This window comes from Neomonachus schauinslandi, chromosome 14 (genome assembly GCF_002201575.2).
Source record: "Neomonachus schauinslandi chromosome 14, ASM220157v2, whole genome shotgun sequence".
Classification (NCBI taxonomy): domain Eukaryota; kingdom Metazoa; phylum Chordata; class Mammalia; order Carnivora; family Phocidae; genus Neomonachus; species Neomonachus schauinslandi.
Window position 1 is genome coordinate 12957475 of NC_058416.1, and position 27601 is coordinate 12985075.

The window sequence follows — 27601 nt, forward strand, 5'->3', positions numbered from 1 at the left end:
CCTCCCAAAATTTTAAAGAAAGAAAAACTTATATATGTGCAAAAATAAGGGTTAATACGATGAAGGGATGGAATATGACTATAAAGATGAAAATTATAAAAGATTTTATAAAAGGAATTGATAAGATAAGAAGTTGGTTGAAAAAAGAAAGAAGAGGATTTAAAAAAAAAAGAAAAGAAAAGAAAAAAAAGGGAGAGAATGTGATCAGGCAGGAGACTAGAAAAAAGCCATACACTAGAGATTTAGGGTATATTTTGATCTGTTAGAAGATACTTTATCTCAAAATTTTAAAGAGAGAACAACATATATATATATATATATATACACCAAAAATAAGGGTAACTACTATGAAGCGATAGAATATGACTCTAAAAATGAAAAATAAAAAAGATTTTTTAAAAAGGGATTGATAAGTTTTTGGTTGAAAAAGGGAAAAAGAAAAATTCAAAAAAAAAAAAAGACAGTTAAAAAAAACTTTGAAAGACTAAAGAATCATGGGAAAAAAGCCATGGATTCTATGTGCAGTATTCCCCTAGTGCTGGCGTTCTACCGTTCTCATTGATCGGTAAACTTGGTCTTGGCTGGCTGTTCTTGCTGATCTTCTGGGGGAGGGGCCTGTTGCCGTGGTTCCCAAATGTCTTTGCTGGAGGCAGAATTGCCCCGCCCTTGCCGGTCCGGTCTAAGTAATCTGCTCTGGTCTGCTCTCGGGAGCTTTTGTTCCCTGCAAGCTGTCCCTACGGCTTTGGAGGACGAGAGTGAAAATGGTGGCCTCCCAATCTCCGCCCCGGAGGATCTGAGAATTCAGGGCCCCGCTCCTCAGTGCACCCCCAGAGAAAAGCCATCAGTCACTCCCGTCTCCCCGGTCTCCGGCCACACTCCGTGCTCACCCGGCCTGTGACCGCGCATTTCTATCTCTGGCACCGGACCCCGGGTGGAATCTCCAAACCCAGCAGATCCCTGCGGCGCACACCCGCGCGGCTCCTCCCGGGGGAGGCAGGTGAGTCTCCCCGGATCTGCCGCTTGTTGGGTCCCTGCTGGAGGAGCAGTGGCCTGACTGTGCCCCGGATCACAGTTTATGGCAACCCCGAGCTGAGAGCCCGCGCCCGGGCTCCGCCTCTGCAGCCGGCTTCCCTGCTCCGTTACCTGGGAGCTCTGCCGCACTCAGGCACCCCCAATCTTTCTGTGACCCCGAGGGTCCTGAGACCACACTGTCCCATGAGGGTTCCACCCCCTGCTTAGCCACTGGAGCAATGTCCCTCAGCGGAGCAGACTTTTAAAAGTTCCGATTTTGTGCTCCGCGGCTCTATCACTTGCCAGAAGCGGCTGACGGAGGCCCCTCCCCCGCCGTCTATCCTCCCGAATATCGCCTCGGATTCACTTCTCCGCACGTCCTACCTTCCAGAAAGTGGTCGCTTTTCTGATGAGAGAGTTGTTGCTCTTCTTTTCTTCGATCTCCTGTTGAATTTGTAGGTGTTCAGAATGGTTTGATCCCTATCCAGCTGAATTCCTGAGAGGAGACGAAATCCAGGTCTCCTATCCCTCCGCCATCTTGCTCCTCCCCCCCAGATTTCTTTTATTTTAAATTTTGTCATAATAAACCTGCTTTGTGCGTTAAAACTAAAAAAATAAAATATAATAAAAAGTTAAAAAAATGAGCCAAAAAAAAAAAATATTGCCCCGTGTCTTCTTGCAGGGCCAAAGAGAAACCTAAACTCAATCTGATTCTCATTCCATTTTATGAATTCTATTTCTTTTGTCTCACAAAGCTTTTAGATACTCCCCTCTTTCCCTGATCTTCAATAATTTGGCCACAGTGTGGAAGGGTAGGCTCTCAATGGGCCCTTTCAATCGGCATGAATTTTTTTCGATTCTATGTATTTTTCTTTTCTTATATCTTTGAGTACTTCCTCCCCTCAGCTCTCTCTGTTCCTGAAAAGCTCACTGATGAATGTTGGAGCTTCTTTACTTGGCATGGCTCTTAACATTTTTAAGTACTTTCTATCTCTTTTTCTGTCTCTTCTATGTTTTGTAGAATTTTGAGGTTCAGTCTTCCAACTGACTCTTTGGCTGTGTTCATTTTGCTATTCAGTCGACTTACTGACCTTTTGTAATAATTAAGCTTATTTCCACAAGCTCTAAATGAATATCTCAACTTCCTATTCTTATTTATATGTCTTAATGTAGTTTATCTAATCTATTAACTCTGTTAAGGTTGATTTCTTTCTTTCATGTGGTTATTTCCTTCAGACATTTGGTAATCTATGTCATACACTTGTCTCTGTCTTTGAGACTCCCTATTAGACTGTTTATGAATGCTGTTTTGCAGTTTCCCCTGCCTGCTTTAGCAATTTAGGAGTGGAAGGCTCTGTATGTGCTTCCTGGCCAGGATGCTAGCAGCTTATACCCCTTGAGTGGGAATTTGTCCTCCTCTGTGACTGTAGCAGTCACCTGGTGGCATGGCTATGCCTCTGTGACTCAAGTGAACTCACTTACAGCCAGCGGGCAAAGAACTCTGTCCCTCACTGCTGGGCACAGGGCCAGGACAGGAAGATGCACCCCTGCCAGGTGGCTCCTACTGAAGAACGTGAACCCTCCACCACCATGATTGCCCACCCCATACTCCTTTTGCCCCCTGAATTCTCCACCTCAAAGCTCAAAGCACACTGGAACCCAAAACTTTATCTCGAGTGAGTCCTTGGCCCTCAAAGGGCATGCTTGTAAAATAAAGAAATGGAAGTAAATGGCCTATTAGGTTCTCATTGGGAGGCTATATAGGGTAGTGATCAGAAATCCACTGTATGATATCCAGCCAGACTGCCGGGTTCAAACTCCTAGATCAATCGTCTGCAACCTGGGTGACTTTGTGCCTCAGTTTCCTCATCTGTTAACTATAGGTACTAATAATAACCTACCTCTGAGGAAGACTGAGAGGATTAAATGGGCTAGCACATATAAAAGTCTTTGATCAACACAGTACATGTAAGTACTCAGCAAATATCCAGAACTATTACTGTTCCAATTCAGAGATTTCGTGACTGTAGTCTTATTCTGGATATTGAAACTTATCCCATGCCTGGACTCAATGTTTAAAAAAAAAAAATAGTGCCAAAGGAAAAAAGTCACAGCTGCCAACAATTTGGGGACATAATTAGAATTTAATATTAAGAATTTCTCTTCTTCCTGTGGCTGTCTGTTGAAATCATATTTTTACTGGATGTATTTCTTTACTTTTGGAGCTTTTGACCGCATTGGATTCTACTCAAAGCAACATGAATCCAATTTCAATTCCTCTGATGTTTATAGCATGGTGCCAAGTCCTGGGGATTAAACACACCATTCTCACCTGTGCAGAAATACAGCTAGGAAGGATTTTCTGTTGCATTTACAACTTGACTGAGCAGGAAATTCTTTAATCATATATTTTCCCTTCAAACCTGTAGACTAGGTTTCCCTGTCTTCAGAAATTTAACACAACATGAATGTCTGAGGACCCTCTGATTATTTATCCTTTTTAAGTGAACTATGTTCTTCTTTGCCCAAATGTTAATAGAATTATTTTCTCAGCCTTTTATTTTTACAGTTTTTTAGCAAGTCTATTTTTGCTTACTTTTCTTGGAAATCAATCCATGTAATCAGGTGACTATCCAAGTTAAGAAAGTTTTCTATTGTGTCTTGATTCTTAATTTCAGGCCAATTAATATGTTTGCTTTCTCAGAAACACCGTAATTCTTGGGTTTACTTTCTGTTCTCTATAGCTATGAATTTCCCTTTTATTATTGCCTATATATTCTAAGACAAACTCTGAAATACACCCTATTCATCACTAATTAAATTTTCCAGTGCATCAGTTTTGCTTCTTTACTTCCTCTAAAATCTATTTGAATTCTGCTACTGTATTTTTAGGTCCCTGGAAGTCTTTTTATATTTCATCCAATTTTTTCACACCTTGTCACAATTTATCTACCATTTATCTTCATAGACTTCTGCTTCAATTCCACAGATGCCCTGCCTTCTTCAAACCTATCAATCATACCAAAAAGGTTTCTAAAGTTCTCTTCGGTTCTTGCCACAAATCATTTTCTGAAGCTTCATTTTTTTGTCTATAGCATGATGTACTCATTCCTTATTGGGCACTAATTTTTTTAAAGCTCTATATTTTTCCCCATTTACATAACCTTGGACCTGGGATGATCTATTCAGAACCTATATGTGTCAACAAAAGGTGTGTGGGTTTCTACCAGCTCCACTGTTGTGCATTTGATTGCTTCTCAAATCCTTTAACCCATCTATAGCTAAAACATTGTTTGATGCACATGATGGATAACATTATTTAGAAGGGAAACGATGTATGAGAATATGAGAATTTTCAAATTAAATCTTAAGCATGTAGAATACTTTGGTAAGAAGTGTGCCTCTTAAATATAATCTTGTGTTATATTTATTGACTAAAAAAACAAAAGAATAAGACAGTGGATTTGAGAAAACAAGAACACAACATGAGTAATGTGGATGAAGAGCACATTTGACATTGGCATTCAACTACAGAGCAAAGAAACCCGCTGAGACACGGCACAGCTTCCTCACCCATCATCCCAATCATAAGGCCCCCACCTAAGGTTAATGATACTGTAATAAAAAATTTTTTAAAAGCCACACATGCAAAAGAAACAAACAGCAATCAGGGATGAAGCAACATATGTTCTGGCTTGCTCCAGCTCAAGAAAAAACTGGGGAGGAGTTTGAGGAGAAAGATACATTAGATAATGTTTGAAATCATAAGGAGGGCCCGGGGTGAAATAAAATAGAATATACAAAGCCTGTCACCTGGAGAGCACTAGAGAGCCTGTTGGGTATGACACATTGGCAGTTATATTCGCAGAATGTTTGTAGTAGGAGTAAAGGAATCGGTTGTTTTGGAATCTACATCGCCTCATTTGTCCTACCTGTCACCGTTGCTGGGTGGAGGGAATCTTGAACTAGAAATGGAGGAGTTCACTCCCCGGATTTGCATGCTCTGGCTGGTTTTCTAGCACTTATAGAGCACAGACTTGCATGTTCTCTGTGCCTCTGGCTGCCATATTAAAGGGTCAATCTCACTGGCGCAAGAATGAAGAGTCAAGAGCTCCTAAATTTGAGCATAATTCCATTTCTCATATGCTTCCATCTACTGTAGTTCCACTGTCCTCCCTGTATGGTCTGACTCTCTGACACTCCAAACAGAGGGGACAAATGAAATATATGAACCCAACAACATTGCCACCAGGGTTCTTTCTGTCCTTGTCCCACCAAAAATAGTCTCCTTGTGAAGACTAAACTGCCCAGGGTGGAAAGTGCCAATACCTCTCCTCACCTTCCTGTGCATTGTATTGGGGGAGTTTCATTCAGTCTTCAAATGGCTAGAGAAAGAAGAAACGTTTGATGATCCACTGGCTGTCACTCCTAGATTTTAGCATCATTGCAAGCCTTCATCTTTATATAATTACAATTTCATATGTAATTATGGTGGAAAATTGGGGAAATATTTTCTGGCACAAGATATATCTTCCCAACATAATTGAGGTGAATGGTTAGTTTCATAGATTATGTATTTCTATATTTTGGGATAAAAAAATTAAAGTGAGGGGCGCCTGGGTGGCTCAGTTGGTTGGGCAACTGCCTTCGGCTCAGGTCATGATCCTGGAGTCCCTGGATCGAGTCCCACGTCGGGCTCCCTGCTCAGCAGGGAGTCTGCTTCGTCCTCTGACCCTATCCCCTCTCATGTGTTCTCTCTCTCTCATTCTCTCTCAAATAAATAAATAAAATCTTAAAAAAAAAAAATTAAAGTGAGGTTTATGTCACTAAAAAAGTCAGTTGGCACATAAAATATTGTACACATTTTAACTAATGACAAAAGTGCTTTATTTACTAAGAAGAAACATTTTAATCAATTGAAAAAGATTAGTAAAGAGTAAGTTTACTGATTCACAGAAAGATTTAAGAATCTCACTCTCATTTTTGTAAATAGATACACTTTCCCTTTGTGATTAAAATTCTGAGAGATCCCAATACAAATGAGAAGATGTGTTTATCAAAGAAAAGAATAAGCAATGCCAGACAATGCCAAACCTTCACACAGGTCATGGTTATCCAGCTCAGTATCCAACAGCAATGCCAGCTCAGGCATGGAATCTTCAAAACGTCAACCCCAAAAAGAACCACAGAAGAGACTATGTATTTGATTATCTGACATAAATTTGACCCATGTGACCTGCATTCTGTGGAAAGGACTTGGAAGGGCCACCTCAAGCTGCCTCACATTATCAATGAGAGATTTTTTATACCACAAACAACCTTTGACAATGAGAAGTCTGTATAGGGAACATGGAACTTGTCCCTCACAGCACAAAGAAATCATTAATATAGAGGAAAACGGGGGGACCGGGGCCAGCATGACAGCAGCTGAACTTAACCTACCTTCTCCTGCAAAAACCGCCACAGCCACACTTAACCAACATGGTGGCAACTGGAGGAGGACGCTCATAGGGCAGGGCAGGGAAACAGGGCCACGACCAAGACCAGAAATTCACCTTGACAGAACAACTGTCCACGTCCTCGAGTTAGACATTGTTAGTAGTCATTCCAGAGTGTTCAGCTAAGGCAGAAATCAAGAATTCAGACAGACCTATCAGAGAATGAAGGTCCCAGGTTCTGGAGTCTTAAACACTCAGGCATACGGCTTTCAATAGACTAGAGCTTGATATGAAGCCAAGGGCCTTCCTGACAAAGGTTTCCACATGTATCATGCCCAGACCCAGGCCTGCTCTCAGGATGTGACCAGGCATAAGGCCTCCAGGAGGAAATAGGTCCATGTGGCCAGACTCCTGACAGAAGGGGTTGGGGAGCCTGGCAGTCTGCAGTGAGGGTAGCGCTCCCCTCCCCCACCTAACATGCTGGGTATTAGGGGTAACTTCAGAAGAGAATTCTCTGAGGAAGGGGGTGAAGAAGACACAGAAGATCATGCTTCATGATGATGGCCTAGGAGACTCAATAAGGAAAGCTGAGACTAATTTTTAAATCCACTGCCACTCTCCTAGTTCAATGTCAGATTCACAAAACATATCCTGATCTGCGCAGGATGAGTGCTAGTCAGGACAGGCTTCCGTCCTTGAGCTCTCACTTAAATCCACGGGTAGCTTTTCTCCCCGGTGAGAAACATCTTACAGGGCATCTTCCATGCAGTAGAAGAAGATGGGAGAGGAAGAGGCAGGGTGTCTTGCCCAGCGATGACTCGGGTTTTAACTACCATAGAAATAGAGCTGAGTTTCCAAAACACATTCCATTTAAACATTTCCTCCCACTGCCCATGTTAAAGTGGTTTCTGAATTTATCCTCCCCTAGAAGTGGTCTAATGGTCTAATGACTTGATCTTTCAGGATTCCTTTATAAGGAGGTAGGGAACTTAAAGTTAGTACCATTCTCAATTACATGACCTGCAGGTCACAGAGGGTGAATTATATGCTTGAAAGCTTAGTATGATGAAAGGCCAGGGAGGGAGCCAGGGACTTCGATACTAATGGGGGTAGATGAAAGTCAGCTACAGGTTGAGAGAAGGATCAGGACAAGCACAGGCCGAGTGGCCAGAGGAAGGGGGCTTGGAGCTGTGACAGAAGATATCAGCAAGAATGCAAATGCCCATGTTATGCCAGGGGGAGACCATACTGCCACTTTCTTCCAGCTCCTGGGCCCTAGACAGTGTGCTCCTTTCAAGGAGAGCAGACCCTGCCATAGAAGAGAATGGTTTGGGTTTTGTTGTGTCTGATGAAAAAGAGGAAAGGGTGATCAGCAGTAAACGTCACCCAGGAAAGCATGGACCTTTCCATGCCAACAGCCCCACTAGCAGCAACTGCCTGAGTGCCATCTTCATCCACTTCCACAAAGGTTTTATGGACAATTTTTGACAGGTACAAATTGGGACTTGGAGAGATTCCAGTAAGATCAGCCTTCCCTTCCTCAAAGATATCCGTGATGCCCATGTCCCGTAGAATAGAATTGAGATCGTAGCTGTCTTTCAGGGTAAACTGCGGGAAGGAGACGGCTACTGTTTCTTCTGACATATTCTCTGAGCTGCTCCAGGCCACTATTTTTTCATGAGTGATGTTCCTTTCAAGCTACAAAAGGAAGGAAATAATGTTTACGGTCAGATTATGAGCCTGCAAAGGATGCCCCAATTACTTCAAAGGGCTTGAGTCTATTTCAACAGCCAGTAACAATCTTCAAGATCCTTCCCTAAGCCTCAAACTACTCTGATCTCATTTAAATTCCCCCAAGCAAGTCTCTTTCCTCTTTAGAAGTCACAGGACAATTTGATACCAATTCTGGTGTCCTCTGGTGTCTGACAGACTGGTGTCTGGGTGTCAAAGCCCAGCAAATCTCAGTTGACCCAAATTGGGCGAGCTTGGCCAAGCCTTAGCTTTCTGAGGTTCCAACCCCTCTTCTATAAAACAGAGATAATACCATTAGGCTCTGATTGAACAAAATGATGTATGTAAAGTATTTAACATAGTGCTGGCATACAATACATTTTGAATAATGGCTATTCTTGTGATCACTATCTGGGTATTTCTCTCTCCCTCTGTCTCCACCTCTTCACCGCACAGAACAACATAGAGCCAAGGCTCCCCAGCCTTCACTGATTCCCACTTCACAAGCAATCTATCCCAGCGGCAGTATCTCCACTCTGTCAAGGCACTTGCACCCAAAAACAGAGTTTAGCTCACAGGTCGTTATGTGAGCCATAGCAAAATAGTCCAAGCAAGAGGCCGGAAGTCAGGCTATTCAGAGGAAAGGAAAAGCTGGTTCATTTGTAGCAATTCTCATATCACTCCGTGTCCAGATTCCTTGGTCTGGAGAACAACTGCAGAGAGCTATAAGATGGGAGAGGAAAGCCCTATCCAACATTTTTGGCATTTGTCCTTTTCTAAACCAATGTAGAAGAACTATCTCACTGAGTTGAGATTCCTATATATTCTCTGATATCTCTGGTAGATGAGGTGCTAGCCTTCCTCAGGCAGGTAGATAGTAAATAGGGCTGCTCTCCAAAGATCGACACTGAAATATTTTGTAGAAACATGAAAGTGAAGACTTACCTCTTCCAGGCCCTTCATGTTATCTGCAGAGTAAGGAGGCAGCAGGACGAACATGCTGAGCTCCCCCTTAATATACCTCATTTCAAGGATCTGTGCCTTCAGCTCCTCTATGAAGCCGATTCGAAATAGGCCCTTTTGGTTCATCATCTTCACAGTCTTCTTTTCATTCTGCAGTGGACAAGACAGAAAGTCGCAGGACTGCCACGGTAAGCTCACACACTCACATGGCCTCCATCTCTCCATTAAGATGAGAAGGGTCTTCACCAGAAGCTCTGAGCCACACCAGTGATCCAACCTAAGAGCCCTCTGCCCACTGATCAGTCAGCCCTTCCTTTGCCAACACCTTATTTTCCCATGGTTTTAAGAGGTTCTTCAGCTCCCAAGACCACTCGTTGGTAAACTGTCTATCCACGAATCTCCCTACAGCCTAGCCAGGGGAAATAAGCCCCACCAGCGTTCTACCTTCTGTGCCTGCACCACCCAGTCTCTTGGCCCCACGTGACCCCCTGCCCTCGCTGGCCTGAATGACCCACCACAGCACCAGTTGGAGCCTTGGTTAAATGATAATCATCTACAGAGTAAATAACAGCACTTCTTCCATAGGCTCCCATCAGACGAAAGGGCACCACCCCAGACACCTTGTATATGTGAGAAGTCACCAATCTACAGATGAAGATGCACAGCGCTTGGGCGCCTGGGTGGCTCAGTTGGTTAAGCGACTGCCTTTGGCTCAGGTCATGATCCTGGAGTCCCGGGATCAAGTCCCGCATCGGGCTCCCTGCTCAGCAGGGAGTCTGCTTCTCCCTCTCCCGCTCCCCCCTCTTGTGCTCTTTCTCTCTCTCACTCTCTCTCAAATAAATAAATAAAATCTTTAAAAAAAAAAAAAAAAGAAGATGCACAGCGCTTGCAAGAGGAACACAGCTGACAGGTGCTGGGCTGGGATCCCAACCTTCCCTTTCCTCCATTCTACAGTCTGATGGATTAGAACATGGGTTTTTGAGACAAATACTCACAGATGTGAATGCTAATGCGTGAACTTAGCTAAGTAACCTAACCTTTGCATTCTTTCCCCTCAACTCCTAAGAGGGAATAATAATAAGACTCATTTTCATAATGATATTTTAGCGAACAAGTGAAATAATGAATGGAAAATGCTCAGGGCAGTGTCTGGCACCAAGATGGTCAAGGAACTTAAGATACTAATTTTTGCTAATAACAAAATATTCTTATTATATTGTATGTCACCCGGAGACCTAAGTTTTAAAGTTGAGTGTACATACTGCAAATCATACTTCTTAGTGGAAATTATGAGTGCAATATCTAGAAAACCATGTGCTGTAATATCATACCTCATTTAGAAAGAAAAGCGCATCAACTGTGTTTTCAGAATCAAAATATTTTTCCCATTTGGCCTTGAAGTAAACAGCATTCACCAGCACCAGTATGGTTGCGCTGTCAATAGCTTCCTCGTCGAAGAGTTCCTTGATTTTACCTTAAAAAAGGTTTCAGAGAACATCCTGAATGTGAATTGTGCCGGAAGTATTCATGTAGACAGATTTTCCGTCATGCCGCTTCCCCTCCCCAAGGCTAGGGCATGTCTGATTCAAGGACTAACCCAAGAAAATTACACCACTCACAGTCCTGGATGCGGTGGAGGAGGAGAGGGGGGTGTGTTGGGGAGACACACTGTCACTCAACCCCAAGAGGGACCCGTTCTAAATCACTGAAACTGAGGGAATTTCCTTCCATTCCCTGAGTCACTGTTGTTGGAACTTGCCATTAGACATCTATGCCATGACTTACCTTTCTTTTTTTTTATTAAGTTTAATTAGCCAACATATAGTACATCCTTCATTTTGATGTGGTGTACAATGATTCATTAGTTGTGTATAACACCCAGTGCTCATCACATCACGTGCCCTCTTTAGTACCCTTCACCAGGTTACCCACCCCGTGATCTACCTTTCAAAGTAGACTCTGCCACCTGATTATATTATAACCTCCTTGAGAAACAGACTACTGTGTAAACTTCCTATCTCGAGTGCTCATCAGAGCAAAAGGTATATGCTTACATATAAACAAAAATGCATATAAATATGCTAGGCCAGGATATAAAATCTATTCGATAGGGGCTTCCACATGTCCTCTCCCATGCCATCCCATGTCAACCATGAGAAGTAGGTATTGTTGTCCCTTCTTATAGAGGAATACACTACAGCTAGTGAGAGGTAAGGCCACACAGTCAAAAATCAGCAAGGCTGGCTGAGATCAGGTCCTGGGGCCTTCCTGCTCTTGGTCCAGCTCCGAGGCTCCTTCCACCATAACACAGCCCTGAGGTGGACTGGAAAATCCCATGCCGTCAGGCAATCATCTGTTTGCAGTATGCATTCTTTCCACCACAAAATACCAAACCATCGGTCATCTGAATGCATGCCGAGTCCTTAAAGATGAGTAGAGCTTTCTACTGCAAGACTTCCACGTAAACTCCATAAATAATAGATTATGTTGACATCACCTACGCTTAAAATACGCCAGGAGATTTAACTAGTGCCTTAGTATAAATTTTTTTAGTGAACACACTTTTCCTCTTGGCAACTGAGTGGAACCTTGAAGGAATGGGAATTTTTGTGGCACGTGGACCAAGTAAGGAGAAATAATTTTGGAGTTTGGGTGCACAAGACAAGGCCAGACAGGGGAGTTTCATATTAAAAAATTATTCCATTTTATGTTGAATTCTAAATTTCACTACTCATCACTATCTCTAAACACCCCTTCATCCAGAAAACACCTACGTACTTAGTGAAAAGTTGATAGAAATTGGGATTTTATTATTTCCCTTTCCCTCTGAATAACTAGATTCTCTTCACAGTCTTTCTACTGACATTTTGTTTAAAAAAAATGGAAATAGTTAACATCCTGCTGGCATGTGCTTGGCTGAAAGGATTTCACATTTTCTAATGGAGCAAAGGAGTAACACAGCGTAAGCGTTTAGCTGTTTGCACCTACAAAACTGGCTTTGAACACGGCCCATGTATGTGAGCACCTGGTTTTGACAGACTAGCAATCTGAGACCAAGGGCTGACTTTTCTCCTTTTAAATGGAAAAGAACACCAGCTACAATGTGTTTGGTCTTTCTTACCTTGGGACTGAGATTCAACCCAAAAGTTAATCTGTTGTCTGGACTTTTCGGTGTCCTTCCGGAAATCAACACTTTCAATGGTTGTGTGATAAAATTGAATCACACCATCTAAGTAGTCCTGTTAAATTGGAATAAAGAGAAACAGTACAATGAAATCAGATAACCATGCTAATAGTTAGGTGTGAGGCAGTCAGGAGAAGCCTAATGAGAGAGATGGTCATTTAAACAGGATGCACGTGGTGTCTATCTATCTCCACTCTTAATTAGCCAGAGGCCTTTTTCACTCACTGTGGTGACAATTCAGGATATAGAGTGCTTACTCATGGGATGCCTGGGTGGCTCAGTCGGTTAAGTGTCTGATTCTTGGTTTCAGCTCGGGTCATGATCTCAGGGTCCTGAGATGGAGCCCCACATCCGTCTCTGCACTCAGTGCAGAGTCTGCTTGAGATTCTTTCCCCTTCCTCTCCCTCCCCCTCTACTCCTCCCCCAGCTCACACACTCTCTCTTTCTCTCTCTAAAAATAAATACATGAAATCTTTTTTAAAAAGAAAAAAGAATGACTATTCATGAAGCAGCCCACAGTTACAAGGGCACAAGCCCGTTCCTACCAGATACCCTTTTCCTTGGACATCTCATTTGTGGAGACCCTGCAACATGAGTATCAAATAATTTGAGAAGCTTAACTATAAAATGCCTCTATTTTTAAGAATTAAAACCCTAACTAATGGTTACAGAGTTTCTGGAGCGATAAAAACATTTTGGAAATTGGGTGGTGCTTATACAACATTGTGAATGTGATCAATGCTACCGAATTGCATACTTAAAAATGGTTAAAATAGCCATTTTTACATTATATTTTACCACAGTTACAAGGTAATATACCCAAACCACTGGCGCGTACATTTTTCATAGGTGAATTGTATGATATGTGAATTTATACCTCAATAAAGCTAGTTAAAAAAAAAAAAAAGACAGCATCGAAAAGCTCATTTCCACTGAGAGAGAACATACTTACGTTGGCCAAAGGAGGCTAAGCCCGCCCCCTCACTGGACCAGCCTAACCAACTGCATCCCACATTTGCCTGTGGTCACACCCCTCATGTCCTTTGCTAAGTATGTGGCTCCTTGCAGTGGTGACTGAAGAAGCTGATGTGCCTTGCTGTAGGTCCACGCTGCTCAGCCACGGAGCCAAGCCGGGCGCCCTTTGGCTCCAAACGCAATCTCCTTCTGCAACACCGCGGTGCTGCTGAGTACAATTCTATTGAGGGGCGGCCTGATGGTGGCATGAAAGGGGATTTTGGAGAAGCGCTGGGGAAGGAGTGTGGAGGGACGGGAAGAAGAGCTACCAAGTGCATTTACCAGGCACCTTTGCTGGGAAAGACCGTCACAAGAGAGAAGGCCATTACCAAACCCAAAGGTGCTCCAAAAGCTATTAGTCACAGGACCCTCTTTCCACCCACAATGGGCCTCATAAACTGCTCAACTGAAAACTGGGAGAAGGGCAACAGACAGTGTGGGAGAGAAAGAGGTGGGCCCCGGGGAACCCCCCAAGTCCACAGCACATCCTTCTGTCAGAGAGGATTGCGTTCCAGATGCCAGGTGAGTAATCCAGCTACTCACTGATTTTTTTTTTTTAAAGATTTTATTTATTTATTTGACAGAGAGAGACACAGCGAGAGAGGGAACACAAGCAGGGGGAGTGGGGGAGGGAGAAGCAGGCTCCCCGCAGAGCAGGGAGCCCGATGCGGGACTCGATCCCAGGACCCTGGGATCATGACCTGAGCTGAAGGCAGTCGCTTAACCAACTGAGCCACCCAGGCGCCCTACTCACTGATTTTTAAATAGCATGCGGTATGATAGTTTTAATCACCAGCCATGCCGAACTCACCGGATGGATGGGGAATTCCTGCTCTCCATAAAGCCGGTTGGCAATACTTAGGTTGTAATCAACTCTGATCCTGTCTATCTTGGAGAGAAGCTGCCCGAAGTAGCAACTGAGCTGTCCACTCTCATCACTGGAAGACTCGGCCTGACAAAAGAAGAAAGAAAATGTGACCTGATCAGTAGAGTAAAATGCCACGAGACCACGTTGTCGTTTCACTTTGTTACCATGTGGGGGAGCAAGTGAGAAGAAGAGAGGAATGAAGGGAGGGAAGAGATCCCAGTGGAAGATCATGGCTCCCACTTGGCATCAAGGTCATCCAGGAACAATACATCTGGGGACTCAGCAGTGCACGCTATGTTTTAGATCTGTGCACCTCGTTTTTCTCTATATTCGAAAAGATACAAGAAAAAGACAATCTTCTCTCCACCTTCCTCTTAAACTTTCTAAGGTACAGGGGTATTTAACTTGGAAAATATCTTTCCCACTCCTGGTATGAGAACCAATAAAAGCTTTGTGTACCAGTAGATTACCCCACAAAACAGACAGGCCAAGGTATAGAAAGAGAGTAAGACTCCCACAGCTGATTCCTATCCCTTACTACCCTTCATCCTCAACCATGCTCCGTCCTGAGGACCTGTGGCCTGGAAAAGGAGGTGAGTCACGGGGCTTTGCTCCGTCTTCATCATGAGTGGAAGATACCATATCCTACTCTTTAGGAGACTAGCTTACGGCCAACGACATAAAAGATGCATAATCAGAAAGGAATTGGAGGTCCCATGGCATTCTTGCTATTGTTGTTGCTGCTGATGACAGCCAGGTCCTAATGTCTGGGGATAAGTAACCATTGTCAAATATGGCATAACCAGAATGAGCAGGTCATAAGAAGAGGGACAGGAGCTCAGGGTGGCTCACCTGCAGAGTCAGAGACTCCCTTGTTTCTTTCTGTTCCTCCAGAGAGCTGTCAGCCAGCACTTCTTGTTTTTTGCTTTTCAGACAGGGATCAGGTTCTTTTCGTTCATTCTGGGAAAATTCATTGAAGTGTAGTACCTGTGGGAGGATGATTATGGGGTCTCTCAGACAGTACAAACAGCAGGAGGTCTGAACAGCTTCAGAAGTGTTTTCATAGTGTGACAGGGACAGTGATTCCATAGTCAAAAAATCAACAACAGTTCAAAGGGTAGTGGATGTTTCTTTTGATTTGGCTGTGAGGTGGAATGGAAGGAAGTAAACTGCATGTTACCCCCGGGGTCCACATTTAAGAGCGAACGCAACCAAACTAAAAGGCTATCGAGGGATCCATGAGACTCTACACGTGGCTATTGAGCTGGCCAGGCTTTAGTGTAAAACACACACTGGATTTTTGAAGACTTAGTATGAAAAAAAAAAATGTAAAATATCTCACTTATACTGTTTGATTACATGTTGATATGATATTTTGGAAGTATTGAGTTAAATAATATACATTATTAAAATTAGTCTCACCTATTTCTTTTTACTTTCTTATGGCTGCTAAATTTTTTTAAATTACATATGGGATTTGAATTATATTTGTGTTAGCACTGATCTAGACCTTCCGATCGATCAAGCAAGTGAGGACAGCAAAAGACAGCTACCCAGAGCATTGCAGAAAAGTAAGAGACAAATACACATCTTGCACTGCTCAGGACAGTTTTGCTGGGCAGGCAAAACCCAAGTGCCTGGAGAAAGAACATCTGAAACCTGACTGGAAGGATGCCAATCACACTCTAAAGCTAAGTTTCGCCAGTGAAATAATATTCCCAATAAAAGTAAATGAATAAAGCAGAATGACCCCAAACATATTCTACCTTAATCCAAGAATTCAACTCCTCCATACTAGGGACAACAGTGGGGTCCCCACATAAACTCTGTGCAGTATGTGAGATCCAGGGAAGTTTTAAGACCAACCTCAGGAGCCTGTTGATTATCTGGGGAGTTGTTCTTGTCACATTCATTCATTCATTCATTCTACAAATTTGTACTGGATGGCTACTATAAGCCAAGCACTATTCTAGGACAAAGATTTTCACCATCTGTAGGATTATATTCTAGCGGGGGAGGCACATAGTAATGAATTACTGTATGCATTATCTTGGAAGATGGAAAATGCCATGTGGGGGAAAAGTAGCTAGGGTAAGAGGGAATTTTACAGGGTTGGGAGTCAGGATGCAACATTAGATTGAGAGGTCAAGGTAAGCCTGGTTGAGAAGGTAAACTCTGATCAAAATCCTGAAGGAGAAAGTAAGTTATAGATCAGTTATCGGGGGGTGGGGCCGGGAACCATTAGGCAAAGGGAATGTAGCAAAGGCCCTAAGGCAGGAGTGGGCATGCTTACCCAAGGAATCTGGAGGCCAGTGTGGCTGGAGGAGTGGGGAGGGGACAGGATGACAGACGGAGTCACCTGGTTGTCAGGAATTCAGATATTAGATCTTCATGGGCCATTGTACGGACTCGGGCTTCTATCATTAGCTAAATTGGAAGTCCAGGTTTTGAAACGATGAGAAATAGGCTCTGAATGAGGTTTTTAAAGGATCTTTCTGGCAGCCAGGTTGAGAACAGACTGTCAGCAGAAGCAAGGAAGCCCATGAGGAAGTTGCATCCAGATTAGAAAGGATGGTGGTGAGTCAAACCTCAGGGACACAGTGGGAAGCACCTGTGTTCTGGATGTGTATCAAGAGAAAAGGCTTTTGGAGTTTGATGTGAAGTGAGAAAGAAAGACAGAAGTCAAGGAGGACGCCAAGATCTTTAGCCACTGGATACATAATTGATGCTTACTAAAGATTTACTTACAGAAAGAGAGAAAACACATAGACATTAAAAATATTGCTAGTGATAATATCAGTATGGATAATTATAGAGTGGAAGGGGGACAGACATGCAGACAGACAGACGGAGACAGAGAAGGTGACTGAGAAAAGCTATGAGGCTGGGAGGCTGAAGAAGGGTCATAAAGGAGGCAGAGGTTTAACTGAGCCTTGAAGAGAGAGCAAGGTGGGATGTAAATGAAAATGCCAGGGCAGATGCAGCCTCGCCCTGAGCCTCGGGCTCAGTGAGCAGCGTGGCTTGCCAAAGGGGACTAGGGTCTGACTCTGAGAGTGGACCCAGAGATACTAGATCCACACCTGGTCGATCTGTTGTGCACTGTCACTTCTGGCCCCCAGGCGGACCATGCCAAGGGCAGCCGAGAGGCTCAGAGGACAGAAGAAAATGTTTTTATGAGGATCATCTTTCCTTATCTCCTGGAAAAGATCAAAGCAAAATTTGGTGTTGGCTGCCACGAGAGAATCCATCCTGAGATTGACGATAGTCTAAAACCAAAAACAAAACAAAACAGAGAGAGAAAACATGATGATCAGAGGAAGATAAACAGTTCTCATTTTAAATACATGAGATATAATCATATACAATGATTCAGCATGTTATTAAAAACTCAAAAACTAAGGTCATCATCATCCTGGTATATAGATATTGATGTCCATATTGATATTGATACAGACAGAGGTCTATTTTCATTTAATGATGTGAATTAGTTTCCTAGAGCTGCCGTAACAAATTACCACAAACTAGGTGGCTTAAACAACAGGAATTTATCCTCCTTCAGTTTGAGAGACCAGCTGTCCAAAATCAAGGTGTTGGCAGGATTGGTTCATTCTGGAGGCTGTCAGGGAAAATCTGTTTCCTGCCTCTCTCCCAACTTCTGGTGGTTTCCAGCAACCGTTGGCGTTCCCTGGTTTATAGAGGCATCACTAATCTCTGCCTCCATCTTCACGTGGTGTTCTTCCCTGTGTCTTCTGTGCGAGTCCACATTTCCCCTTTCTTATAAGGACACCAGTCATTGGATTAGGGCCCACACTAATCCAGTATGACCTCATCTTAACTTAATGACATCTGCAAAGACCCCATTTCCCAACAAGAGCACATTCACAGATATCAGGGATTAGGTCTTAAACATGTCTTTGGGGGATGTGATTCTATTGTGGTAAAACTTCCTTTATTCAGGTAAAACAAAGCCATAGGCAACCGTGTCCTCATGGTCAAGTCAGCAACCAAGAAAACTTTATTCCACCTCCTTCTCCACGGGCTATACGTGGTTCTGCTTAAGTCCTTTGCCAGCACACTCTCCCAACATCCTACGACTGAGGATACCCAGCAAACTGTCATGGGCCATGTCCTTTGTCACCTTCTCACCTCCTTTTAACTCATTCCACATGCAACCTGTGGGCCTTCAGGTGGTGCTTCAGTCAGTCATTGATATTATTGTTCAAAAGATCATTGATCTTCAAAGATGTTGAGAGTTTAGAAGTCATTAAGTTTAATACTTCCTCTTGACAGTGTAGAACCACAGGTGACATGGAAGCAAAGCAAGGGAGTGACTCCTTCAGGACAGATTCCTTGCCCCTCACCAATAATCTGTCCCAGAAGTATCAAGAAAATCAAGAAAATCTTACGTAGATCTCAGCTCGGACCATCCCAAAAGAAATGTCTTCTCGTTTGTCTTTTTGTCTATGGATATTGTGTATTTCCAAGATGTAAATGTAAGCCCCCTTATGTGTGTTTTTTATCATCAGACATGTGGCACAGTAAAGCATTAAGAAATCATTATTGCATTGAATTGAATGGTGTACATTGGTTTTAGCATCTTCCCAGCTTAACATCGACTTTTTTAGTCTATAAAACCTAATTCAAAAAAATAACAGTTACCTTTTTAAAAATGTGCCAGACATATGTTTTACATACATTAGCTTTAACCCTACAACTTTACAGGGTAGATGTTGTCATTCCCTTTTTACAGATGAGAAAAGAATCTAAGAATCAATCACACACGTTGGCCTAAACTAAGTGCTCTTTCTGCTGTATCTACTATTTCTACTAAGTTGCCCTCAGTGTAGGACAGGCTGACCAAACATGTGCCTGCTATATTTTGGTGTTTTCCCCCTGTTCAGCTTAGCACCCATTTTTATGCTTACATTTTTTTTCCTGCCAAATTTGTACTTGACATATATTGCTCATTTTGTGCTGGTAAAGCTGGGTTCAGGTAGATGTTTTCCAAGAAACATGTGTCCTGAGTGTGCCTGGAAGTTCAGTAATGCTCCACATCTCAGAATCTACATTCTTTATGCGGAAAAATATCTTCACATCCAACATGTTCACTCTACAACAGTGGCTGGCATTACCCCTTCAGTAACAAATTTACCAAGAAAGTGGAGAAATCAGATAAATTCAAGGTGGTCTGAGTCAAGGGGACTGCACAGGGTTGAGTTAAATCATAAAATTTGGATAAAAAGTAGTCTCATATTTTTTAAAGCCTTGGTCATATAATCAGGGTTGCTATTTGATACAAATCTTTGGCACCAAAGGAAAAGGCAGTAGATGCTCTGGCTATTTGTTCACTACTATAAAAGAAGACTAGAGACACAATACTCAAGGCAAAGGTGGGATTTGGATGGAAAACTGAATGACCCCAACCTGGCTCTTTAAATGTTCCAGCTGTTTGCTCAACTTTAGCCTGTTTCTTTCTATGGATGTACCCCTGGCATCAGAGCGGAAGGGTGTTCCTTTCTTGCATGACATGCACAGAACTGAGCAACTGGAGTCTTACCTACTATGAAAAGGACATGATGGCTCATGCAGGCCAACTCCCTTCTTCTTGAGACTAAAAATCCTGAGGCCAGAAACGGCAGTGACTCGCACACAGTCACAGAGCTGGCTGGGACAAGAGCCAGGCTCAGACCTCTCCATGCCCAGGCCTGCTCTCCACTGGAATAGACTGTGTTTTGTGTCCATTTCTAATTTGGCTACTACCCTTATTCACTCTGGGAGCTGCAGTACACCCCCGAACTCTCTCTGCCCACTGGTACCTAAAGAACATGAAACCTACACTAAATTTTGTGAACTTTTCACGCATTCCCTAACCTGGCTCCAACTACTATCACGTCCTCTCCCAGCAGCAATTCCCTTTCCTGAGCCTCATCGGGTTCTACGGGTTCTACCCCGTGGACTGGTTCTAAGTTTCCATTAGAGTCAATGTAGCTCAACTCTGCCCCACCTTCCAAGGGAGGGGTGAGAATGGTAGTCATAGAAGAATGGCCTAAAAGCTGTAGTTGGTACTGGATGACTGTATGTACGCATTTATTAGAGGAGAATCTTTTCTGGTGTTATATAAAACTCTAAAATATACAAAAATGAGCATTTAACAACTAGATTAAAATGTCATCCAGTAATTACCTTCTGGGGGCTATTGTTGTTTTGCTTGTTTTTAAATTAGAAACTGGCTAAATCTGACAGTAACCTAATTACCCCATAACCATTTATAAAGTTCCCCCATGAGGATAGTCACTGCACGTAAAAGGATGAGCTGAATGAGACCCAATCTCTGCCTCTGAGAAATCCACCATCTCATAGAGCAGGTACTGCATTAGAAGCAGCTCCAGTTGTGTAAGAGCATCGAGGAATCCAGTACTTATTTACAAAATGAAATAGAAAAAACAGAGGTGCCTGGGTGGCTCAGTTGATTGAGCGTCAACTCTTCGTTTTGGCTCAGGTCATGATCTCAGGGTCATGGGATCGAGCCCCCCTGTGTCAGGCTCTGCACTCAGCAGGGAGTCTGCCTCAGATTTTCCCCCTTCCCCTCCCCCCACTCACGCATGTGCCCTCTCTCTCTCTCTCAAATAAATAAATAAAATCTTTAAAAAAAAAAAGACATGGAAAAAGCAGAAGAGAATTACATAAGAAAAAATTTTAAACAGCACTCATCCAGACTTATTCTAGTATTACTCTAATAACGTTCACGCAAGCAATTTAAAAATATAATACTTTCAACATTTCTAAAGCTACCTAACACTGTTCTTATTCACTAAAGAGAAGCTTTGGTGGTCAGTAAAAGCATCTTATGTTGTTACAACAAAAAATAAAGTAAAGTAAAAAAAAGCTCTAAGGTCAATTTTTTTGTCTTCATCAAAAATCCCTTTATATCAGTACTAGTTTGAAAATAGTATGACCAAGCCAGTCTCCAAATCCACTGGATTTACAAATGGGACCAACTTAGCAATAAATGGAAAGTAGAGATCTAATCATCATCATACTAAAATGTAACCATAGCAGATAATTTTCAGAGGTGTATAGCAAAATAACTTTCAGATTTTAAAAAGTGGTGTGTACAAATAAGTTCATAGAAACACTTTCATATTAGCCCAAACTCAGAAACAAACCAAATGTCCATCATCAGTAAGATAAATAAACAGCTTGTGGGTCAGTCATACAATGGAATACACACCAATGGGTCTGAGTGAACTATAGTCACCCCATAATAACATGCACAAACTTGAGTGAAAGAAGACGTATGGAAAGAGTCCATGATAATACAGTTACATATAACTTCTCTATATATTTATGTACGTATATATACTTATACATAAATTTTATACGCATGTCCAAAGTTTAATTTTAAAATGTCTTCTAGATGTATTACTAAGCATGGCAGCAAATTTTAAAGCACTGCAAATTTATTTGTGTTTAACACAAGAACTAAGATTACATGGAAAATTGAAGAATAACTTCTCAAAATGAAATTCAGTCTCCAGATGCAATTAGGAAGTTCCCTAAGCATTAACAGGAGATACTTTACATCCGCTCTGGAAAACATCCACCACACAAAGAAGTTACTGTTTGACGAGAAGTTACTGTTTGACACTGAAGTCTGAGTCTAAAGACTGATAGCTGAGGTCACCTGCTTCTTAATAAGCTACAACTTGAAACACTTGCACATAATTTACTTCAGTCATCATTATTTCCAAACAGACTTGAAATAATCTTTAAAATAGCAAGGTCCCTCAAAAATCTATTCAGCTCAAGGAATTAGCACTACCCACCTACAATGGCTTTATAATAATAGCTACCATTTAATTTGCCTACCATGTGCCTGGCATTTCACAAATGTTGTCTCTAATTCTCAAACAATCCTGTAAATTAGAAATTATCTTCATTTGACATCCAATCATTAAGTGACACAACTGGTCAACAAATCCGTCAGTTCGGTCACCCTCTTTCCTCCTATATCATGCCGCCATCTGGAGCAGATAGCACTTGTCCTCTGCAAGACCATGGCTCAAGTAACCCACCACACAGCTTCGTGACAGGAAGATGTACTTATAATAAATAAGAAAATAATAAGACAAAATAATGATAATAAAATAATAAAACGTGTATTATTGGTTTCATTGTTGTCTCTGACCAATGACCAACACTCATATAATGTCCATTAAGACTGTTCTGAACTACCTCATTGCTAAGGGGCATCTCTGGTCCCAGGTTGTCCTTCCGAGACTTCTCTGATCTGCTGAGAGGATTGCTTCTCTAGAGTGAACATTGACTTGAAAATCTTTTTCAGATTGCATTGAAACCTATGCAAATGTATCATAAATATAGATTGGAGCTTCACGATTGCAAACACCTTTATCCCAAATTAGATCTGACTTAGGTCATTTCATACTTGCTGTCCCCACCTCATACTGACCACAATTTTAAAGGGAGGGCCTAATTGGCAATTTTTATTCAGAAAAAAAAAAAGAAAAACTCACTTTGATATCAATAAAAATATTATCATATTTTTGTCTACAACACTTTCCAAGTAAGTGATTCATTATTTAACCTCTAATGAGGTAAAAGGACTTTGGTTCTCAAATTCAAACTTATCATGCAGATGGAAGAATATCAGTTTCCATTAATGATATTCTGCCATCTGCATGATAAATTTGAATTTTGCTCCCACAACATTGACAAATCAATTGCCTTTGTTCGCCACATGCTTTCTAATCTTTCGATCATAGCGTAGGTATAAACATAGATATTAAACACACAACATTTGTATTTCTGTTTCCCTTCTCACTCTGTGAGGTAATTATTTTGTTTTTATATTTCTGTCTTTGCTTCCAAAGCATAATTCTCTTGCAGACAGGTTTTATATTCATCTTTGTATTCCATCAGTAAATAATACAAATACTGGCACATAAGAGCATTTCATAAGCTTTTATGGCTTTATTTGCTAACATCTGCCCCTTTTTCACTGTAAATAATTCTAACATTTGAAATATTAGATGATGATTCAGTATTTCATACTCGCTCTGCATACATCCTGTAGACAGCAATAAGCAATAGAGATGTTACTTTGCAGAATCAACTTTTGATTCATTTTCTACTGCATTAGATATAGTTCAGTTGTTAAAATTGGTTTCCTTTATGGTGAAAGTGTAAAAGTTTAGATGAGATAGATTTTCTAACAACCCAAAATATTCCAGGGGAAATTGTTCTTCCTATAGAGTAGGAAAAAAATTATATCTCCAAAATATTTCATGTCTTCTAATTTTCCTAATTCCCACAAAGCTATAAATAACCCAAGAATGAAGTTCCAACTTTACACTTTATACTGCTATAATAAATATTCAGATCTGGCAAAGCTAACTAAATGATAAACAATCTTTAAAAACAGAGAAATAGTTGTGAAAGATGAAATCCAGAGCATTTCCAATTTAAGTTACAAAAGAGAAATGTAAGCTCATATTATTTAAAATATAGATATTCTAAATACTATACCATTTTATATTACAGAAAAAATAAAAAGATAAAATACAATCTGTCAAGTATGTAAAGATTTTTATAAAATTATTCAAACATCCACATTTTTAGAAAATCAATCAGATACGTCAGACATCTCACTAGGTACATGGAGGCCAAATGAGGTGACAGATGTTGCTAATATCTTCCAGCAAGTCTTGCCACATTTATAAAAACTTCAACACGTCATAAAACAAACTGCTCTTTTAAAAAAAGTAGCATATCGTTTGGTTTCAATTAAATCCCCTTTGGATTTCTATTATTTTCCAATGAAATGTTCGTGGTTAAAAATGATCTTAGGCAATGCTTGCATTTACCTCTTGCCCTCAGAGTTGCTGCTAATAGCTGGTCAGGTAAGTTTCAATCCACACCCTGTCAGGAATGGAAATACATGAACTTTGCCCCTCCTACAATGGCACTTCTCCGAGTGCCATTTTGGAATCCAGGGTAAAATTGTCATTGATTGATTAAGGGGGGGGGAGGGCGGAGAAGAAGACAAATGTATGCTATATATATTTTTAAACAACTTCACACATTCTATGCTTTCCACTCAATTATTCAAAAGAATACTTTTTAAAATGGGGATATAGCCATTATGGAAACATAAGCTGCTTATCTATACTATATGTATATGTATACAGAGAATATAAGCCACTTATGCAACTAGTGTGTAAATGACACAGTAAAGGCCAGTTTTATAAGGCAAGATATTGACCAATGGAAGTTCATAGCTGAGCATCGAGAAGGTCTCTCGATTTTCAGTAGTGAACATAGAAAACAAATATGTTATTAATTCTCTCCACTATTTGACTTGAAAAAAAATGTGTGTGGGTTTTTCCTCTAAATTCTCCCACAAAATTCTAAAAACCATCATTTTTCAGTTGAATTTCATCAATGGTTAGGACTTACAGGAGGTTGGAAAATTTTTACACGTCATCGGTTAATACTTCATGCCGGTTGATCAATACTTATTTCACACAGCTGCTGTCCAGCGTCGCCTTTCAAAAAGGATACTATTTATGTTTACAGCGGGGTGTGATTTTTTGGGTCTGGTTTCCTGGAATTCAGGTTGTCATATTTAGCATTGTTGGCTGCTGATATTCGCACGACTTTGGGCTTCCAGGTGCCTGAGCAGATTCAAAGCTTGTTTGAATAGCTTTAATCTGGGACCAAATCTGTTTATCCTTTCAAATAATCCAACAAAGATCTGACTACAGATGAGTGTTACCCTACAAGCCTAAAAATTTGGTGTGGTGTGATTTGGTCAATCAGTCATGATGAAATCTGCCACTAAATGTACCTAAATATTAAGGTAACGTAATGAATCACTAAGGCGGGTGTGAGAATTCGTGGATCACCCACTATGTGCCAAATTCATTTCCAATTTCACTTACATAATCTCATTTGAGTGAAGAAAATCAGTCTCTCTAATATCAGCGACTTAAAGCATCAGAGAATTACACTAGAGTTTGAAGGAGTTTTAGAGGTCGCTCACCTGACAGTGCTGCTATTCAAGGCAAGCTAGAAGGGCTTTCTATGTCAATAGGCTGTAAGAACATGATTTCATCAAGTGTAGAGTTAGATGGCTCCTCCTAGGTATGTTACAGCTCATCATGAGTTATGAACCAATCTTTTAACTCTTTAATATCTCTTTAGTCTTTTTCGGCATGGAGTTAAAAATTCAGGAATGCCAGAACGATTCACCAAAGTCTTTGCCAGCTTGTGACATAATATGATTAACATTCTCTCTGGTGTGATAAAAGCAGTCTTTTTGAACTACCATAAAGAGACTCTTTTCCATCTAATTTTACATCACATTGCTGAGGAAACAAAATGTTTATGGGGAAAATATCAGCATAGAGGCCTTCGGTCTAATGAAAAATGTATCCTTTACCTAAAGTAGACAGTTGACCTCACATTCATCATTTTATCCTCCAAACTTAAAAGCCTGGTATAAAATCAAAAATACATACATATACCATGAAAATGACAAAAAGCAACAATAATAAACACTAAAACACACTAAGCTTATTTTAAAACTTGCAATCACCCTTAAGATATCAATCACCCTTTCCATCAAAGCCCTCCATTCTCCTAGATCCCAAACGGAAGCCTCCAGGCTTGAAACAACACCAACTGCCTGCCCCAGAGAGACAGAGATGCGGAGACCAAAGAGCCAAAGCTATAAGACGGCAAAGAACACAACAGAGAAGGAGCGGCACATTTGCAGTCAGAGGCTGCAGATCTTGCTCTGAATCCTACTAGCCTGACATCTAGAGCAAATACCCTCTTGCACTTCAATTTTCTCACCTACAAAAAAATAGGAATAAAAGTATGGCTTTCCTTGCTCTAATATGTTATACAAATGTTAGTATTACTAGCATAATTATATAGAATTAGTATAGCATAAACGTTTTTTTCACTTCTGAGCCAAATCGACATGACATCTCTTTATTTCTTCTGCAATTGTAAATCAGGGCTTTAACCTTCTAATCGAGATCCAGAGACTAGCCTTCAGGGCAAATCCAGCCCACTGCCTGTTTCTGTAAATGAATTTTTATCAACACACAGCCATGCCCATTCATTTACTTCTGTCTATGGCTGCTTTCCAGCTATATTGGCAGAGCTGAGTAGTTGTGAAGAGACCATATGGCCTGCAAAATAAAAAATATTTACTATCTGGTCTCGTACTGAAAAGTTTGCTGATCCTTGCGTCATTGTTTTTAACACCATGAAATTTTTATATGCTTAGATATACAACCTCTCCTTACATAAAACAAATGTTATAATGTTATAATGCAGGTAAGAAATACAGTTTCTTAAATTAAAAATATCCATTTGGGTTTGACCTTGATCTCGGGCAGAACTCTAGACCCCTTGAGTATCGCAGTAAAATAATAGCCCAGACATTCATTTGGCAAACAACTATTTATTGAGTGCCTACTATGTGTCAGGCATATCCAGTGAACAAGAGCGTGATTGCTCCTGGACTCACGATGGCTAGCATAGCAGGAACGTACAACCTAGACTGTCTTACCTGCATCTAGATGTAATAAACATTTACAGAGGACCCACTATGTCACAGACCTTTCTGCACCACTACCTCATTCAGTTCTTCCAATAAACCAGGGAGGAAGATATTGTTTTCCCAACATACAAATGAGAGAGCTGGGACTCAGACACACTAAGTTGCTCACAGTCATGATGCTAGAAAGTAGCAGGATGATAGGATGATAACATAGCACCTCCCTTGCACTCTATACCAAGAATAAAGATCGTCAAACATCTCGCTTCAACACTGGGACAACTATCCCCAAAGGCTCCTATACCACCAACTGCTTGCCCACCTCCCAGTACATACCTGGAAGCCAGTGAGGACTGTCCCCAGCTAAGGTCTGTGCTCTGATGAAGTCAGTTCAATTATCACACAGAGGAGGGAGCAGCCAAGACTTACAGCCTATGAAAACTGGTAAGGGTAGTTGTTGAGCAAGTAATTCTATGACTTTCTAATTATGACCATGAATCACAATGATGAACCTGTAAGACAGAGGGGGAAAAAGGACATACATTTATGGTCATCAGCTCAATGAATTTTAAATTAATTATCTTTCAGTCTGTTATCACTCCTTTAGAATAGATCATTCCACGGGCACAGCCTCTCTTTAGAAGCTACCCACAGCCTGCTCTTTTCCAGGAAGCCATGGGTCACAGAGGAAGCTTTTAGAAAGGGCTGCTAGGAAGGCCTGGACTTCTATCTCTGTTCCTTATTCTCCCCAAACAACTTACAGAGAACTTTCAGCACTGTGAAACTCCATAAGTTTATAG

General features: G+C 41.3%; 1 protein-coding gene across 1 annotated transcript; it reads right to left on the reverse strand.

The window, feature by feature from the left end:
• Nucleotides 1–5881: 5881 nt before the first annotated feature.
• Nucleotides 5882–27227, reverse strand: SERPINB12 (serpin family B member 12). The gene is made up of 8 exons (XM_021686150.2): nt 27138–27227; nt 17290–17475; nt 15062–15196; nt 14153–14293; nt 12265–12382; nt 10475–10617; nt 9126–9293; nt 5882–8147 (listed from the first exon to the last, which is right to left on the reverse strand). The coding sequence occupies exons 2-8, from the start codon at nt 17455–17457 to the stop codon at nt 7743–7745; spliced, it is 1278 nt and encodes a 425-aa protein (XP_021541825.1). The 5' UTR covers nt 17458–17475; nt 27138–27227; the 3' UTR covers nt 5882–7742.
• Nucleotides 27228–27601: the final 374 nt, after the last annotated feature.

Coding starts and splice junctions, on each gene's coding strand:
- SERPINB12 (XM_021686150.2), bottom strand. CDS start 17,457: ATGGATTCTCTCGTGGCAGCCAACACCAAATTTTGCTTTGATCTTTTC. Junction 10,618..12,264: donor GGTTGAATCTCAGTCCCAAG/GTAAGAAAGACC, acceptor ACCTTTTTTAAG/GTAAAATCAAGGAACTCTTC. Junction 9,294..10,474: donor CGCTTTTCTTTCTAAATGAG/GTATGATATTAC, acceptor TGTCCACTGCAG/AATGAAAAGAAGACTGTGAA.